General features: G+C 35.5%; 1 protein-coding gene across 6 annotated transcripts in view; it reads left to right on the forward strand.

Moving 5' to 3' along the window:
- DOP1A (DOP1 leucine zipper like protein A) overlaps positions 1–14,468 on the forward strand; it is a 60,797-nt gene that overhangs the window by 13,558 nt on the left and 32,771 nt on the right. For all 6 annotated transcript variants that reach the window (XR_006168409.1, XM_042816492.1, XM_042816502.1 and 3 more), the window contains exons 5-13: positions 1,362–1,551; positions 2,190–2,288; positions 3,219–3,318; positions 5,967–6,076; positions 8,148–8,256; positions 9,894–10,014; positions 10,643–10,762; positions 12,210–12,324; positions 13,144–13,377. Coding sequence is in view for 5 of the 6 variants with exons in the window: in XM_042816492.1 (XP_042672426.1) it covers positions 1,362–1,551; positions 2,190–2,288; positions 3,219–3,318; positions 5,967–6,076; positions 8,148–8,256; positions 9,894–10,014; positions 10,643–10,762; positions 12,210–12,324; positions 13,144–13,377 (1,198 nt within the window). In the remaining variant the exon portion in view is untranslated. The remainder of the gene's footprint in view (positions 1–1,361; positions 1,552–2,189; positions 2,289–3,218; positions 3,319–5,966; positions 6,077–8,147; positions 8,257–9,893; positions 10,015–10,642; positions 10,763–12,209; positions 12,325–13,143; positions 13,378–14,468) is intronic.

Below are 14,468 nucleotides of genomic sequence, written 5' to 3' on the forward strand. Positions count from 1 at the left end.
TGAGCATTACGATGGAAGATGCCTAACATTACTTATGATAGATTAACTGTTAATTGTTCCTGATGTTGAAAGAGAATTGACAGTAAGTAGACTTAGTGTTATAATTCAGTTCTGGAGATGTATAGCATGTTAGGAACTAGAGAAACTAGGAACCAGTCTAGAGTCTAGAAGCACTTGTTTACTGTGTGGGTGATGGAGTGTTGGCTCAGAGAGCCCAGAGGCTGTGGAGTCTCTTCCTTGTTGCTCTTCAGAAGTTGTCTTGATGTGTTCCTTTGCACCCTGCTCTGGGTATCCTTGCTTGGACATTGCCTGGACCACATGTTCACAGGACCCTTTCAGCCTTAGCCGTCCTGGGATTCTGTGAATTTACTGCTTGTTTCTTTCCACTGAAGTTATATTTGCTGTAGTCATAGTATAAAACATGTAACTGAATTCAGGACGCAGCCTAAGCTTCTGTTGTTAAGGTTTATTCTTTACCATATCTAAAGTATCATTAAAACACCTACATTAGAGTCAGACAGCAATGATCCACATGTCTGCATAGGTTATTAGTATATTTTGAACACAGTGGCCTGGGAGGTAATAATTCTTACTTTAAGTGGGCTTAGGCTTTCTGGGTATCTTGACCATAATGTCTGGTGCATTGGGATCTTAACAAAGCAAAGGATGAGTTGCACTCCAAGTCATTGTGTTAGTGGAATTGTTAATGTGCTGACATATTCTGGGTATTTCCAGGAATGTTGCTTGGAGCTCCAGAAGCTGGGGTATTTCAACTTGTACATGAAGCACAATTGTAACAGTACCTCTTTCCTGTAGATACAGTGTAGTTGGTATACCTATTTTAGTGGGTAAGGGGCTACTTCTTTGCTACGTAGTTTCCATTACTCTGGGGGGGGCACTTTGCTTGCCTCCCAGGTCTGTCATAGTTGTGTGAAGGTGCCCCAGGAGATGGCAGAAATGAGGATAATGGAAGGGATTGCTCTTGCTCAAATGGTTGTTATGCACTACTGACAGAAGTGCTTGGTGCAAGGAACAAGGGAACAAAAGCTGCATCCTTAAGTAGATGTGCTCTCCTGTTCTGTGTTTAGCAACAGTTGCCTTAAGTAGCAGATGAAAAGCCTGCTTGAGCAGGAGGAATAGTTAGACTTTCTGTAGGCAAGCAGAAGCATTTTGTAAGGCAGGCTGGCTTGCTAGGTTAGATCATTGTGTCCAGGTTGCATTCAGTGGCTCAGAACATGATCAGCCACCCAAAATACAGTGTTAGTCTTCCTGTAAGACTTGATTATTTATTTATTAGAGTTGGGGATAGTGGCAAGGACTGTGATGCATGACCTAATTCAGCTGATGACTTTATTTTGTAGAACAAACACACTGTTGGAGAAGGTTGCCTCAGCTGTGGATCAGTCGGCGTTCTATAGTGCTCTCTGGGGTAGTCTTCTCACAAGCCCTGCGGTTCGCTTGCCTGGAATCACTTACGTTCTCTCCCATTTGAATAGGAAGCTTTCAATGGAAGATCAACTCTATATAATTGGCAGTGATATTGAATTAATGGTAATGTTTTATTGACACCAGTAACATCGGTGTTAGGCTTGGTTATGTAATAACATACTTCCAGAGTGGCTTAAATGTCTTCTGTATCTTTGAATATAGCCTTTGAAAATAATAAATTAAAAAAAAAAAAAATGCATTTATTTGTTCTGCCTCCAATTAAAGTGATGTTTTGGGGGTATGATAAATGTTGCAAAGCTGAATTAATGTTTCAGAACTGCTTAAGTTTTGTGTAAAGCTGTCCATGCGTTACTCATCAGTTAAAAATGTGGGTTTTTTTGTATTTTTGAAGAATGTATAGTGTTGTTTTGTCCTTTAATATACTGCTACCATAGAGCAAAAGTTTAATGTTTATATAGTTCATGGAATCTATTGATTGTGTTTCCTCTGGGCAGCCTGGTCTAGTTGTTAGTGACTCTGCACATAGCAGGGGGGTTGAAACTAGATGATCATTGTGGTCCTTTTCTACCCAGGCCATTCTATGATTCAGTGATAAAATAACTATTTCTGTTTTTATCTTGTGTAATTATTCAAAATTATTTAAAAATAGCTATGTTATACATATCACTGTATTTATAAGTGACTATTTTTATTTTATGAATGTTCAGTTACATCTACTTGCAACAATTCTGTTACTTCAGGTGGAAGCAGTAAGCACATCAGTGCAGGATACCAGTGTTTTAGTACAACGGAGCACGCTGGACCTTATCCTTTTTTGTTTTCCTTTCCATATGAGCCAGGTAGGCTATTAATATAAGAGATACTAATTAGCAGACTCCTAAGTGTACTCTACTGCTTAATTATTAGCAGCACTTAGAAATATTTATTAATGATTTATTCCATGATTGAATAGATTCATGTGTAAGAGTTGCTCTGATAGATTTGGTTATTCTCACGTCATGATCTTGGCCCTTGTTCTTTCTAACTTTATGCATTATCTTTTAACTTTTGTGTCCACAAACCCAATGTAGTGTTAATCAATAGCTTTTAGTTTGTCCTAATTTCATCTGCAAACAAGTTACCTGTTCATGTTCTGTTTTCAGTTCTTAAGTGTTGAAAAGCAGTTAAAGTTGATCTTTTTAGAATAAGTGCTTCAGAACATGAGAGAATTAAAGATGATTTGTTTATTGATATAAGGTCTCTTCTTCATTTTTTTTTTCAATTATTATTTTTTAATATATGCACATGAAATTGATTCATACTTTCTCAGAAATGATGGGAATTTCTTACTTTGCTGTAAAAAGAACTCTGTTCTTGCTTTATGGAACTGTTCGCATTATCAGTTGCTACATGAGTGTGTTGCGTGTCTGTTTAGATACTAGGATGCTTATTTCTGATTTTAATATTAAGATTTACAAAAGCCTTCAAAAACAATAATGGGTAGACTAAAGAATTTTAAATAGCTTTTTAATTTTTTAACTAGATGTTAGTGTAATTTGCTTCATAGGGTTTTTTACAAGGTATTTTCATTAATTAGAAAAAAATGAGTTGTTAATGAAGTCAAGTATTTTTGCTGTTCATAAAGGGTGCATGCTGTTACTAAGAGTCTATTCAAATAACAACTGCATACTGGAATATGAAATTAACTGGTTTTGTGTATGCTAAGCTGCTAGATTAGAAAAAGTGTTGCTTTTCATAGTTAAATTGAGTCATGTTTCTAACTTCTTCAGGCAACGCGTCCCGACATGATCAGAATTTTGTCAGCAGCCCTACATGTGGTACTGCGCAGGGATATGTCACTCAACCGAAGGCTTTATGCATGGCTGCTGGGTAGGTTTGTTTTATTAGGTAATTTGTTTTATTTTTGACTGAAAGTTGAAGAAAAATCATTTGTCCATTGGCTGCATTTTGTGTTACGGAGAAAATGATTATTGGAAAAGGGAAATATCTTTTGTATTGTTAGGAAGAAAAGCAGCATCCTTCTCTGTTGGCATAACAAATGAAGAATGTCATTCTGGAACTGCTTCCTGTTACATAAATTATTTGTGCATTTTCTTGTAGCAGTGGTTATATGGGCTGCATTCAGGAAGAAATTCCAGTGTAATAGGCCTGCATAAGTGGACATTGAAAGGCAAGTTTTGTCTCCCCAAGATCTTACAATGGAAGAATTGATAACAGGCATTACAGCATCGAACAGTTGGAGCATAGTAGGAAAGAGAGAGGATGAAAGTGAAACAGTGTCAAAATGTGTTGATAATATATTGATGGAGGACTGAATATGCAAACCTTAACTTCAGGCTTTGTTAAATATTTGTGTGGTTGAATTAACAAATCACCAATCACTTTAATTGGTCTTCAAGGTGCTAATACAGAACTTCAACCCCTTTCTGGGAGTGCAAATGGACTGATGACATGACAGACACTTTCACTTCTATCAAATGATAGATTACTAATGTAATACGTGTTTATTCTTTTCTATGAAAGCAGTTGATAGTCAAAAAAGAGTGATAGAGAAGAAGAGATGTTTAGAAGATTTTAGTAATTACTTTGGGTAATATTTAGAAAACGAGAAAACTTTTTTTAAAAAAATTACTTTTATTCAGTCTTGTTTTGAGAAAATGAAATCAGTGGTTGCATGCAGCCTGTTTTTCCTTATGATCACTGTCAGAGCACTTAAATATGGAAGTCAGCACCTCTGACATGTAAATTCGTAAAACTGTCGTAGAATCTGGAGACTGAGTGGAAGGAAACTGGAGGGAAAACTGTTTCATGTTCTGCTTTTACCTTTTTTGTTTAGCTTTCCAGCTCACCAGCCAATACTTTTGGGCTTCTCAGGCTATCCAGAGCCCTTCCCAGCAACTGTTGTATATTTCCCAGCTGGTAGATAAGACATGAAAGGCAGGTAGCTTGTGGGTAAATAGTCGGAGAACATGAAAGAGAGAACTGAAAGTAGTAAGGTAGGGATGAGATCAGCAAAATTTTGCATATGGGAATTAGTTTTGTTGCCGAAGAAGTTGCAGGGATTTAATGGATTATCATGAAAAAAAAATTCTTTCTGTATTTCTTTAGTTTTGCTGTTTATAGAACTAAATAGATTGTTCATTTTTAATACTGTATTTCAAATTCACATAACTTATTGCCAAATGGATACCACTAGGTATACTAACTTCAGCTTTATTAAAATCTTTATTAAAAAATCTTTATTAATGCCTTAATAACTTCTGAAGTCTGTGACTTGCAAAGTGTTCATCTTCTGAAGAATGACAGTGAAATGCACAATCATGCATTCAGATACCTACATTATCCAACTTAGAGAACAGTAATTCCCAAATTAAGCACTGTACCAACATTTCAGCTAAGTTTGGGGGATTAGATGTATCATCTACTGTCATTGAAGAAGATAATTCATGCTTTTTTAAAAATCAGTGTTTTTTCAGTTGTGTAAGTTTCTACAGCTATCTCCACAGAAAAATGGTGAAACTTCAGAAAAAGGTTTCAAAATGAATTTTTCTGGACCTGTTTTATGAATTGCTGGTGCCTCCATTTTGTGTATCTTTGGAGAGAGTAAATGACAATATGGCTATGCTTGGTTTTTTTTGATGTTGTGCTCCTTTTTGTGTGTGCATAAAGGAGTTGGTTATATTTGAGGACTCTCTGAACTCTTATATTCTGCATGAGATTATTTAATTCTGGTGTTGGCTATTCCTCCTTATTGTTTTATATCTGGAGATGTCTTATTATATCTCTAGGTGTAAATATGACATTCTGTCTCTTTGAACCCATGCTAGCTTAACCATTGATAACAATGGTTGTTTTAAGTTGGAATTAATCTTCTTAGGCTTTCCTTCCTTGTTTTTGTTTTTGTTTTTGTTTTTTTTTTGGTTAATTCTGAACAAGAACTGAGGAATGGAGTAAATATTTACTTGGTTCTTCTGAAAAAAGAAAAAAATAAAATAAATTGGTAAAATTTAGAAACCTTTCAAAGCGAAAGTTTATCTTCTTTTAAATTTATAATAATAAAGTTGCTTTTTTGGAATACGAATGATCAGTAGATGACTAATATTCTCTCTGTATAGGTATTTTAGTCATATCAGAGTGTTTTTAGTGATTATCTATTTATATTTAAAATACCAAATTCTGTGTTCTCTTATTATTAATACTGATATATTCTTATGAGACATAGTCTTAGAGTGTTTTCCTAGAACTATGCAGGCTTTGGACACTTTGTGTGATAAGCAATTTGATTGGTGGTGTTGTGTGAAGCTAAATTCTGTAACTTGTGTGCAAACTGCTTGTATGGAAGTATCAATTAGTTCCTATATTAAACTCTTTTAAATCATCTCTCTCTTGCCAACATTACTTGGACATCACCTTGGTAAGTTATCAGTGCTAGTGTGTTGATTTGTAATTTAAAGAAATTGACAAAATATTCTATTAAGAGACAAGTATTTATTGCCTTGTCTTCTGTTTCCTTTAAGGTTTTGATAACAATGGTGCCCTTATAGGACCCAGAAGTACAAGGCACAGCAATCCCGAGGAGCATGCTACTTATTATTTCAACACCTTCTCTAAGGAAATGTTAGTCCAGGTAGGCATACAATATTTTATCGTAGCACATAGAAGTAGATAATGATCAAAATTACTATTTTTGTCTTTAGACTTGACGTTTCAATTTCTGTCTTACTGTGGTATTTTGTCCTCCTCTTCTGAAACCATCTCAATGAAACACGTAATAAATATAAGGTAATGTCATTCTTTAAAGTGATGGTATGGTGAGGACAAGTATTAGATTCTTGCCTGTCCTGTTCTTCCATGAAAGCAGCACACATGAAAGATATTTGATTATAAGCCCAACACATAACAAGACAGAACTGTGGAGTTATTTTCACTGATGTAGATTCGGAAAATTCCTATATTTTGGGAATCATAAAATTTTGATTAGGTAAACATTCCTCAGAAGGCCTGGGCATAAATGATCTTCTTTCCCTCTAGGCAAGGAGAAGGTTCTTTTGGCTGTCCATTGTTATCCATTGATAGTTCGGGATAGTTGACTGTCATGCTGTTTGACCCTTAAAACCTTGCTAAATGTGCTGAGTTTACCTGGTCTCAAGGACTGGTGTTTCTTCTCTAACAGTAATTGGAGGATACAGATGTCTTTCAAGGTGCTGTGCCTGATCTTTAAATCAGGTAGAACTTTTCTTATTAAGGCAAATTGTTAAGTTTAAATGTTTCTGATAGTAAGAATTGCAGTACTATGTATAGGAATTACAGTGAGGATTTCAATCTGATTTGCTGACAAAAGCATATTTAGCTCTCAACAACTTAAAGGTGAAATCCAGTGGAGAATAAGCACTTCCAGTTTAAAATGAAGTTAATGAGATCTGCTGTTTTACTGATGAGAAAGTGACCTGAATTCTAATGAAGCAAGGACATTGCTGGCCCTCTCTCATCTTTTTCTTGTCATCTTTCTGCCTCCTGTGGCAGATAATTCAGAAATTCTTCACAATTTTCTTTCTGTACAAAATCTGGTAGGCTTTTAGCATCTTTTTGGCACTTGTTAGAAAGTTCTGATTGTCCTTCTAAATCTGTATGTGTGTCTTAGTGTCATAAAAGCTTTCCTGTCTGAAAAAACTACAAGCAGTGTAGAGTTGATGTAGATCTTTAAGCAGGCCCTACTGTTACACTAGATTGGGAAGTGACAATTTTTGGCAATGATCATTGTCTTACATTTTTTGCTTTAAATCGTTTTCATGACATCAAAAGCAATTGTTTGGTCTACATAATATGAATTACATATGCCTTGTAAAAACCATTTGCAGTCTTTGAGAAGATTTCAAAAACATTCTTTTTTGCTGCCTTCTCTGTATGTCTTCTTATTCATTTATTCCTCCCATCTTATTCACTGAGATAATGTAATGAGAATTCTGACCTTCCAAAGGCACATTGCAGTACAAAAGATTTCTCTTTCAAGATATTGGCTTATACCACCTGATTTATAGTGGATATAAAAGCTGAATCTGTTTTCCTGCCTCATTTCCTCGCTTCCTTCTTTCTCTTCTTCAGAAGCTGTAAAATAAAATTTAAAAAAAAAAAAAAAAAAAAGGAATGTCAGCAACAGAGAAAACTGAACTGAGTCTGTAGCAGTTTAGTTGGGCTATTTTTAATTCTACAGCTTGTACTCTAAACTGCTTTAGTGCAGAAACTCAGTTTTTCTGTTGTTTTGAAATTGTCGTTGCTGTCTCTTCAACTTAGTCAAGAAAGTGATGTACAACATAGATTTTTGTGGGATAGATGGACAGATTACTTTTTTATTTCTTCCTTAAATTCTACATCTGCCTACCTTACATTCTCATCGAGTTTCTTCATTACTTTTCTTGTTGTCATTTGTATTTTCAGGAAGCTGTGAGATGTTACCTATTTAAAATATGTTACTGGGTGTTCTTTTGACTTGTGGTATATACTTGTTAATATTTCTGTAGATGAGAATTTTATCTCCTTGGAAAACTGAGAGAGTGTTAAAACTTGGAGACAATGAGCTGCAGTGAGATAATGGTTTCTAGTACTGAGAGTTTTCCATTTATATGCAGCCCTGCTGATTTCTTCAAAAACTGTTTTCTGTTTGGTTTTTCTTTTCTCTCTTACACTATTGTTCTTCGTAGGCCATGACTGGAATATTACAAGTTAACGGACATGGCGAAGAAAGCACGTTAATGCAAGACTTAAAGCCTTTTCGAATTCTTATCAGTTTGCTGGATAAGCCTGAACTGGGTAATTTTCATTTTCCTACTTCTAGTCTTTGTTTTGTTTTACATGACTTGGCATAACTGTTGTTTTTTTTTCTTCTGTTGGTCAACTTAAAACAAAGCTGTATTCCTAAGGACAGTGTTAGTATCAGCCGGTTAGCTGGATTTCTAGATCTTCCAAGCCAATTATTTAATGTGGTTGTGATTTATCCTCATTCAAAGTCATTTTCTTCTACGTTCACCACAGGGAACAGAAAGCTGAAGTCATAGGCAGAAAAAAAGCATGTTGAAAGAAATGCAAATACACTATTTCTCATTTCTTTATTCAAATAGTGACTTTACTGTTTTAAATCTCAGGTGTTGCTTTTGGGAACAATATGGTCATTCTGCTAATGTACACAGAGAGATCAGAGATATTAGCAACAAAACACTTCATTACAAAATTACTATCTGTAAGGAAGCAAGTATTACTTCATTTTTATTTTTGTTTTTCACTGTTTTAAATGTTAACATGCAGTTTTCAGCAGGTAAGTGCAAAGCACTGAGAATGAAAGTAGGTAAGATGAAAGAACTGAAAACAATTAAGCCTTTTTTTTATTACAACAGTTTTAAAGGTGACTAAACATTAGCAAAATTTTCTGTGTATGCCCTAAGATTTGAGGGTAGAGTAATAAAAGCTTAAAAATGCATCACTTGTAAGGGTGCAACCTGAAAAGAAAGTGGTTAAGACAGACTACCAAGAACAAAATATCTGACAAGAACTTGTTGTCTTCCTGATACTTTTTGAATTCTGGGGTCAGTTTGTATTTTCTGGGGCCAGTTTATTTTTTGAGAGGCAATGTGCACATGAAGTTTTCATAAGGTAAGTGACACTCTGAGAATTCTTTCAGCAAAGTGACACAGAAGAAGCTAGTGAGATTTCAACTTGACTCAGTGATCGTACTGTCACTGAAGGCAGTTAAATGAGGCTAAATGACATGACCAGAAAACAAATATTTCATCAGGATCACTTTTTGAACTAATCAACTGATCTCAGAAGTGTTGTTTGTTAATTTTTTTTTTCCCTTAAAATTCAGAGTTTATCTCAGCAGATGGTATTTAAAAGAAAAAAAAAATCCCATATTTCTATCTGGAATTAAACAAAACATGCCTCAATTTAAAAGGAAAATGTTCAGAATGTTTTATCTTGCATAATTTGGTTTAAAATGTTTGAGTATATTTTTTGTATATTAACAGCATGAGTTAGCTTCTGAGCAGGTATTCCAAAATAGTTGTTTAAAAACTACCTCTGATTAGGAATCTATGAAGTCACATTTCAATGAAGCTAATAATACCTGGGAGTCTGCTTGAACATGAGCTATGCTAATGTGTTTTGCTTTTGAACTAGACGTGTTTGTGTGCAAGCAGTCATTGTATACATATGGGAAAAAATTTCTCTTGTGATTTATTATAGTTCTGGTTATTGTAATTGCCTGGTTATTTCTAGAAAGCAAAAAACAAACAAACAAAAAAAGCCTTTCTGAAATGTATATAGTTTATGAAATTGAACAGAAGGAATTTTGTGGTTTCAGTAACCACAGCTAGCTAATTATTTAAGTTTCACATGTGGATTGCTATGGTGTTGTAACTTACAAGACTATAATTGCTGGTATTTCTCTTTAGGCCCTGCCATCCTAGAGGATGTGTTGATTGAAGTATTTCGAACATTATATACACAGTGCAAAACGGAGCTGGAGCTTCAGGCAGAGCCTTCTTTCAACAAAGATCACACGCAGCTGAGCAGGTGATTGATACATGGAATGTATTTTGTATTTAAAAAAAAAAAGCCTTTTTGTGTATGCTGTATCTAGGCCATGATTGCAAAGCCTGTGAGACTGTGACCTTGTTTTCTTTCTGATATGGGTTCTATTGATAGCAATTGCAACTTCTGTGCTCTGTGTTAAGGTCTGCAGGGATATTGTTGTTTTTTGTTTCTGGTTTTTTTTTATTCATTTTTTAGAATGAAATTTACTCTTTTTTTTTTTCTTTTTTCCATGACAAAAATGTTTGCTCGATACAGCTGAAATTCAGTATTTTGCTGGCTGTATCATAGAATAAAATTGAAGATGGAGAGAAGTATAAAAAGTATTTTAAGGTTTCTGATGTCTGTCTTAAAATGCAGAAGAGGGAAGCCCCAAGTGTGGAAGAAACAACTATGGGAGAGATAATGAGAAAACAGACAGGAAGGCTAGCAACCATACAGAGACAAGGGTGTACTGGGCCTATTGCTGTACTGAACTCTAAGGCAGGGTTGGAGCTGGGGGAGATGGTGATTCATCAGTATCAACTGTTGGTGGATGAACTTGACATGTGGTTAAGTAACTCAGAAATGAAGCATAAAAATATTAAATATTTCTTTTATTTTCTTTTAGCAAACTGAGGGAAAACAAGAAAACAGCAGAATTGATCAAAACTGCCAATCTCCTATTCAATTCCTTTGAGCCTTATTATATGTGGGATTACATTGCTCGTTGGTTTGAAGAGTGTTGTAGGTAGGAAATAATACTTTCTCTCTGTGTATGTAAAATTGAAGTTAGCTTTTGTTTTATAGTTGTTTGGTTTTTTTCTTTTTGTTTTCATCATAGAATTTAACCTAATGTAAATGTGATCATCTAGGCTGTAAGTCTGACTAACCTGCTTATCTTCTATGACAAGATGACCCACTTAATAGATGAGGGAAAAGCTGTGAATGTTGTTTATCTGTATTTTAGTAAAGCATTTGACAGTTTTTCACAGTATTCTAGAGAAGCTGGCTGCTCATTGCTTGGAGAAGTATACAGTTTGGTAAAGAACTGCCTCATTGACCAGGCTCAAAGAGTCCACGTGAACGAAGTTTAGATTCATTTGCAACTGACCTGTGGCATTCCCCAGGGCTCAGTGCTGGAGACAGTTCTGTTGAACATTTTTATCAGATCTAGATGAGGGGATGGGCTGTTGATCTTGAGGGTAGAAATTCACTGCAGAGGAGTTCGGATAGGATGGATCAGTGAGCTGAGTCCAGTCACAACATTCACCAAGGCTCAGTGCTAGGTCCTACACTTGGGTCACAGCAGCCATATGCAGTGCTGTGGGCATGGGGAAGAGTGAATGGAAAGATGCCTGGCAGAAAAGGAGCTAGGGTTGGTGATTGACAGCTGGTGAATGTGAGCCAGCAGCATGCCCATGTGGCCAAGAAGGCCAACGGTATCCAGGCCTGCATCAGGAATTGTGTGGCCAGCAGGGCTAGGGAAGTCACTGTCCCTTTGCTCTGCACTGGTGAGACTGCACCTGGAAGCATTGCAGCTTTCTTGACTGCTGAACAAAACTTTGGCTGAACTTACATCCCACCAGCCTCATGAATGAATTGGAGAAACAAATTGTTTTGCTTGTATCCTTTATCATATTTTCAGATAGCAACATGCTTTCGGAGGATGTTTTTGTTTTGTCTAAATTATAAAAGTCATCTTGTTGATAGTAAAGCAATGCAGGTATTTGACAGTGAAGTGAATGTTCAGATGAGCTTGTTTTGTTTTCATCTTGTGCAGCTTTAAAGCTTCATGGGTCTTTTATTTTATTTTTGGTTATTTTTATCTTAAATTTTTGATGCCTTGGCTTTTGATCTCTTCAAAATAACAATTTTCAGTAGCCCCATTCCTTTAATTCTGTTATTGGTGACTATGCTTGTGGCATTAAATGTTGCTGTAAGTGGTGGTGTACAAATGCAGTTTTCTTCAGCTTGCATTTCGTTGTTTTATGAATAAAGACCCTTCTACAGTGAAAGGATGGTTGCGTGCTTGCAGTAGAAGTCACAGAGGGGTCAAGTGAGGTACTTACAAACAAACAAGGAGTCTCCTTTTTCTGTTAGGATTGTCCTTGGTGTGCACAGCTTTGTATTGCAGTAATGTGGTTAATTTAAGAGGAGCAAAAAAATGACGTTTAAACTTTGTTTGAATTTTGCAGGAGGACATTACACGCCAGACTTCAAACTGGGCCTGCGGGTGGTAATGAGCAATCTGAGTTACCCCTGACAAATTTCTGCTTGTTAGTGGATTTTTTGTTGGATATAGTTTCTTTGGTAAGAACTGCTTTATCTGTTGCTAATACTGGAATACTGTATGTTTAAAGTCTACGGAAATAGCATATCTGCTTTGTTAAATTTATTTAATTGTTGGGCATCTTTAAATGAAGTTATGATGCTTATACCTGAAACTTTTTTGTTGTTGTTTGTCCTCTGTTTCTTTTCTCAAAATGCCACTGTATTAATTACAAGCATGGTCTTCTGTAACTATGTATTTGTCAGTTAGATACACAACTTTCTTTTAAGATTCCTTTAAATGTCATGATAATGTATCATCTGTTGGCATTGCTTAATGTAGCAATGACTGTTGAAACTGTTTTGCTTTCTATACTGTCTTTCTTCAATTCTTTGCTTTCTCATTTCAAAGCCTACTAGAAGCATGAGAGTGCTGTGTCAGGTATGGCAATCAGCCTGTTTTTCATTTATTTATACTTATTACACTTCTGTTTATCTTTTTTGTTGTTGTTCTTAAATTCGTATGTTAAGGTTATTAAAATAATAGTGTTATTATTTAATCTTATTAAAATACATTGTAACATGTATGTAGTACATGTGCACATGCATGATGTACACTTCTGAAAGAAAGAAGTGTATCTGTTGGTTACTTGCTTGTAAAGTTAATTTTCTAAATTTTTAAAAGTATGTAGTTCTTCTTCTCAGATGTTAAGGTTTTCTTTTTTTTTTTTTTTTTTTTTTTTTTTAATTTTCAATGCATTTGGAACACAGTTAATCAGATGGCCAGTAACATTGTTATAGCAAATAATTTTAAGATGGAGTTTGTGTTCCAACACCTGAGATGTACTATTTCTATTTCAGGAGACTTACATTGAAATACAGACAGAGCACTTGCCTCAGCTGTTGCTCAGAATGATTTCTGCATTGACGAGCCATCTTCACACTTTGCACTTGTCTGAGCTTACGGATTCTCTCAGACTCTGCTCGAAGATCCTTAGTAAGGTTCAACCTCCCCTGCTCTCTGCGGGTATGGATGGTACACTGCAGCTTCCTAGTGGACACAGCAGCTCCATCAAAGAATGGGAAAATAAAAAGGTAAATGATGTTATATTGAACAGTGTCAGGGGAAAAAGAATGGTACTTCGTTTGTCCATTTTTCTTTAATGAGAAGTGGATTTTCTAAGTCAGTGTTGGACTACTAGTTTTCATTAGATTTAGCTTAACATAAAGAAATATACATATAAAACTTGGATCATCAAAAGAAATTACATCATTGTGGTAAAAAAGTCTTGATTCTTAAGGGTTTTTACCCAGACTTAATATTACATGTATATAATTTTATGATTTGGAAGTGTTTCAGAGTAATTAACTAAAACTGCTGTTTGAAGTTCACTGGATGCACTTCAGTAGTCTGATCTTGTAGAGTAACTGGACTTGAAAGAGTTCTCTGCTTTGCTTATCTATCTGGCACATGTTAATTCTCCTCTCACTCACTTTATGTGCATCAGATTAATGCTTATCTGTCGTTTTATTGTCAAGTCTTAGAATAATAAATATCAAATAAAGAAATAGAAGATACAAATCAACCAGCAATTATTTCTCTTCCAACATTTTTGTTTAACGTGTTCCATGCAACCAGACCACTTCAGGTATGTGAAGTGGCATGCCCTGAAATCCTTCCTCTCCAACGGATCCGGCTGAAGAAAGTAAAGGAACATCATGCAGTGACTGAGATTGCAAGTAATAGATGGGGGTCACTGCTCAAAGTAGGAATGATTTCAGAGTTGGATTCTACTTTAAAGCTAGGTTGGGTTGCTTGGGATGGCATCTAACTTGGTTTGGAGTATCTCCAAAAATGAAGATTCCGTGACTTCTTCTGTACAGTTTGTTTGCACTGTTAGATTATTCTAATGAGGATTTCCATATGTTAGAGATTACTCCCTCCAGTACACAAACTTGAGCACAGTATTCTAGATGTGGCATTAAAACTGCTGTACAGAAGGGAATCATCTCTTCCCTTGACATGCTGGCTACACTTCTAATACAGTCCAGTATGTGGACTTCTTTTGTATCTGGAAGTCCACATACAGTACTAGACTTGTTTTTTATCAGTTGATCTGCTAAGCTTACTGAAAGAGCCCATGAAAACGCTTAGCAATCTATGTTATTTTGCAGAAAATGTGTTT

The sequence above is a fragment of the Centrocercus urophasianus genome, unplaced genomic scaffold (genome assembly GCF_019232065.1).
Source record: "Centrocercus urophasianus isolate 14NV4802_14NV808 unplaced genomic scaffold, USGS_Curo_1.0 seq_10, whole genome shotgun sequence".
Taxonomy (NCBI): Eukaryota; Metazoa; Chordata; class Aves; order Galliformes; family Phasianidae; genus Centrocercus; species Centrocercus urophasianus.